At 64.5% G+C, this 3,449-nt stretch overlaps 1 protein-coding gene across 1 annotated transcript; it reads left to right on the plus strand.

Annotated features, from left to right (window-relative positions):
* Positions 1–984: 984 nt before the first annotated feature.
* On the plus strand, positions 985–2,900 carry LOC105477774 (H1.10 linker histone). The gene has a single exon (XM_011734547.3). It carries the CDS (start codon positions 1,768–1,770, stop codon positions 2,407–2,409), a length of 642 nt encoding a protein of 213 aa, XP_011732849.1. The 5' UTR covers positions 985–1,767; the 3' UTR covers positions 2,410–2,900.
* Positions 2,901–3,449: the final 549 nt, after the last annotated feature.

Raw genomic sequence — 3,449 nt, forward strand, 5'->3', positions numbered from 1 at the left:
TGTGAAAGGGGTGAGCTGGAGAAGAAGGGAGGCGCTGCCAGCCCTCACTCAGAGAAGCCTGCTTGGGTCCAAGGCCACAAATGCACCCACCCACCCCCTTTTCAGGGCCTGTTGCTCTGTCCACCTGTAAATGTGCCTATCCCTCACTCTGGGAACCCCAATTCGCCAGCGTCCTGTTCCCCCTCACCCCTCCATCGCTTTTCTATGCTGGGCCCCCGGAGACTGTTTCCTGCCTGCATCCCTGCCACCCCCCAGCCCCAACCCCACTCCTGTGCCCTACACATCACCTACCCCCAAAGAGGTCCCCTCTCCTACCCGAGCATCTTACTCTGGTCTCAGCTTCCCCAAGTGGAGGCTGCACTGGCTTCGACAAAAACTGTCCTGTGCCTCCTCTGCACCCCCAATACGGGAATCAGCAGAGATCGAGCCGCCAGGCTTGCACAAGCCCCCCGGGGAGGGTGGGGCCCCGGACCCGGGACCCTCTCCAGGACATGGTCTCCTTTGCTGTGTTGCCGCCATCATTTCCCTGTGCACGGGAGAGGGGGAGGGGTGCGCCCAGGAACTAAGAGCTAATCTCTTCCCCATCCTCTCACAGGTACGCCTCTGGGGGTCATAACCTCACCCCCGCCCACCCTGTCCCACCCTGGAGTCCCCATTTGGCTTTGGGAGGACCGGCGGCAACTACTTGTGGATCACAAAATGAGGCCATGGGAACATCAGCGGCAACGGGGTAGGGGGAGAGGCGAGGCAGTGTCCCCAGAGAGGCCCTGCTGTCGTCCTCCATTTCCCGGGTTGTGCCTAGGCCCCCAGAGGCACAACCAGACCCCAGGGTGCAGCTGGAGAGTGCCTCCCATCCGCCATCCGCTTTGGAAGGGGCGGAAAACCCCCGAGGATGTCCTAGCGCAGTTCACGTTGCCCCAGCCGACCACGTGAGGGCGCGCCCTGTGTTAGTTTGGACAAATTAAAGCTCCTCTTGCGGGCAGGCCTGGAGCCCCCGGGGCCGGACCAGGGCTCGGGTGCCCGTGGCCTTCTCTGGGCTGCCGGCTGCCAAGCTCCCGGCCGTGGGGCCTCCCCTGGGGCCCGCGCTATTGGCCTCCAAACGAAGTGCCCCCCTCCTCTCGCGCTCCCGCAGCCTAGGGTGCACCTCTCCGTTCGCCTTTGCTGAGCTCTTCCAGGACGCAAGCCGCCTCTCCACTGCGCCAGGAGCTCAAGCCCCGTCCGAGGCGCCCTGCTGTGGGCGCCGCGGCGCTGGTGAGGCGCGATCCGAGAAGCCAGCGGCCCAAGAAGGGGCTCCAAGAAGCACAAGTTGGCGCTGGCCCCGGACCAGGCTGTTGTTGTTCTCAACGTGGTCCGCCATGAAGCTATAAAAAGCCGAGAGAGGCGCCCTCCCGCCAGAGCGCAGCGCGCACGCCCAGCGAGTTCCAGAGGAGCCAGTGGAAGCTGCGGCGGTGTCTCGCGTTCGGCGGGATTTCTCTTCGCTCGAACTCGGCCTAGGTCTGCGTCCCCAGCTCCAACCGCCGGCTCGGACTCGGTCTCTGACCCCAACTTGGTCCCCTAGCCCGGCCCCGGGCCCCCCAACCCTCGCTCCGGCCCGGCCCGGCCCCCACCCCAGCCCTGCCGCCCGGCCCCAGGCCCGGCCGCGGCCGCTCCCGCCTGGAGCCGCCGCGCGCCCCCAGCCCCCCTGCACCCCCTCGGCCCCTCGCCTTCCTCTTCCCGGCGCGGCCCCCCGGCTTCCGCGCACCGCCCGCCACCAACCCGCTTGCTACCATGTCTGTGGAGCTCGAGGAGGCCCTGCCGGTGACGACCGCGGAGGGGATGGCCAAGAAGGTGACCAAGGCTGGCGGCTCGGCGGCGTTGTCCCCATCTAAGAAGAGGAAGAACAGCAAGAAGAAGAATCAGCCGGGCAAGTACAGCCAGCTGGTGGTGGAGACCATCCGCAGGCTGGGCGAACGCAACGGCTCGTCGCTAGCCAAGATCTACACCGAGGCCAAGAAGGTTCCGTGGTTCGATCAGCAGAACGGGCGCACCTACCTCAAGTACTCGATCAAGGCGCTGGTGCAGAACGACACGCTTCTACAGGTGAAGGGCACCGGCGCTAACGGTTCCTTCAAGCTCAACCGCAAGAAGCTGGAGGGCGGCGGGGAGCGGCGCGGAGCCCCGGCGGCCGCCACCGCCCCGGCGCCCACCGCGCACAAAGCGAAGAAGGCGGCTCCAGGCGCGGCCGGCTCCCGTCGCGCGGACAAGAAGCCCGCCAGGGGCCAGAAGCCGGAGCAACGCTCGCACAAGAAGGGCGCTGCCGCCAAGAAGGACAAAGGCGGCAAGACCAAGAAGACGGCGGCCGCCGGGGGCAAGAAGGTGAAGAAGGCGGCCAAGCCCAGCGTCCCCAAAGTGCCCAAGGGCCGCAAGTGAGCGTGCCGGCTGGTCAGAGCGGCCGGCGTGGGCTTTTCAATGTTTTTGTTTTTCTACCCCAAGTGACGTAGATTTTGTACGGCTCGCCCTGGCCGGGGCCGCGGGGCCTGGTCTGAGCCTCAGGGAGGGGCCCCGGGTCCTCTCTGTCTTTCCCCTCCCCCAACGATGTAGCGTTTTTCGTTGTTTGCTTTAGGTTTTTGAAACAGCCCTGGCGACGCCTCCATTGGCTCTCGGCCTTGGCAACGGTCGTCGTCATGGTTACTGGCCCCTAGGCGCTGGTGGCCGAGGCCGCGCCTGCCCACCAGGCGGGGGCCGCTGGTTGGCCGGGCCCAGGCGCGCGGGGACGCGGAGGCCGCGCATCCCTTCCCGGCTCCCCACCCTCCCTGCCTTTGGGTGCGCGACAAACAATCGCTTAGGGCTCAGGGCTGCGCGGCGCTTCCCTTCATTCCATGGGCCTATTTTTGGGCACAATAAAGCGTTTAAACCTTTCAGCCTCTCTCGTTTAATCTGAGTGGAATAGAGATGGGCGCTTTCGGCAGGCAAGGTTGGAGGGCGGGCCCTTCGGGTCCGTGTACCCCAGATATGTTGGCCATTGTAAGCCTGGATGGAGCCAGGGGCCTTCAGCAAGAGGTGGGAATTGCTGGCCTGGGACGAACAAAGTACCTGGGGCAGGGAGATAGACAGGTTCGGTCCTTTAGGAGGGATGGGTGTGTCTGCCCGCACAGGGGGGTACATCAGCCATTGCCTAGGTGGGTGGGGGAATTAATGGGTTTTCAGGGTTAATGGTCAGGGCCCTTGCCAGGGACCTCAACTTGGTCTCCAGAGAGGTAGGTCTTACAAAGTTAACACCAGCCTGGCCTGTAAGCTTAGTCATTCTGATTCCAGCGAGAGTTAGAGATTGTGACCTGGACGAGGTGTGGTGGCCAGAGTGGAGTTGCCGACCACAACTCAAACTGTGGTCTCAGAAGGGTGTTAGCTCTCCCTGAGCCTACTGGTTAAGCTGGAGCGCAAACGGGACCCAAAGGATTGCTGGGAAAATT

Source organism: Macaca nemestrina, chromosome 2 (genome assembly GCF_043159975.1).
Source record: "Macaca nemestrina isolate mMacNem1 chromosome 2, mMacNem.hap1, whole genome shotgun sequence".
In the NCBI taxonomy this organism is placed as follows: Eukaryota; Metazoa; Chordata; class Mammalia; order Primates; family Cercopithecidae; genus Macaca; species Macaca nemestrina.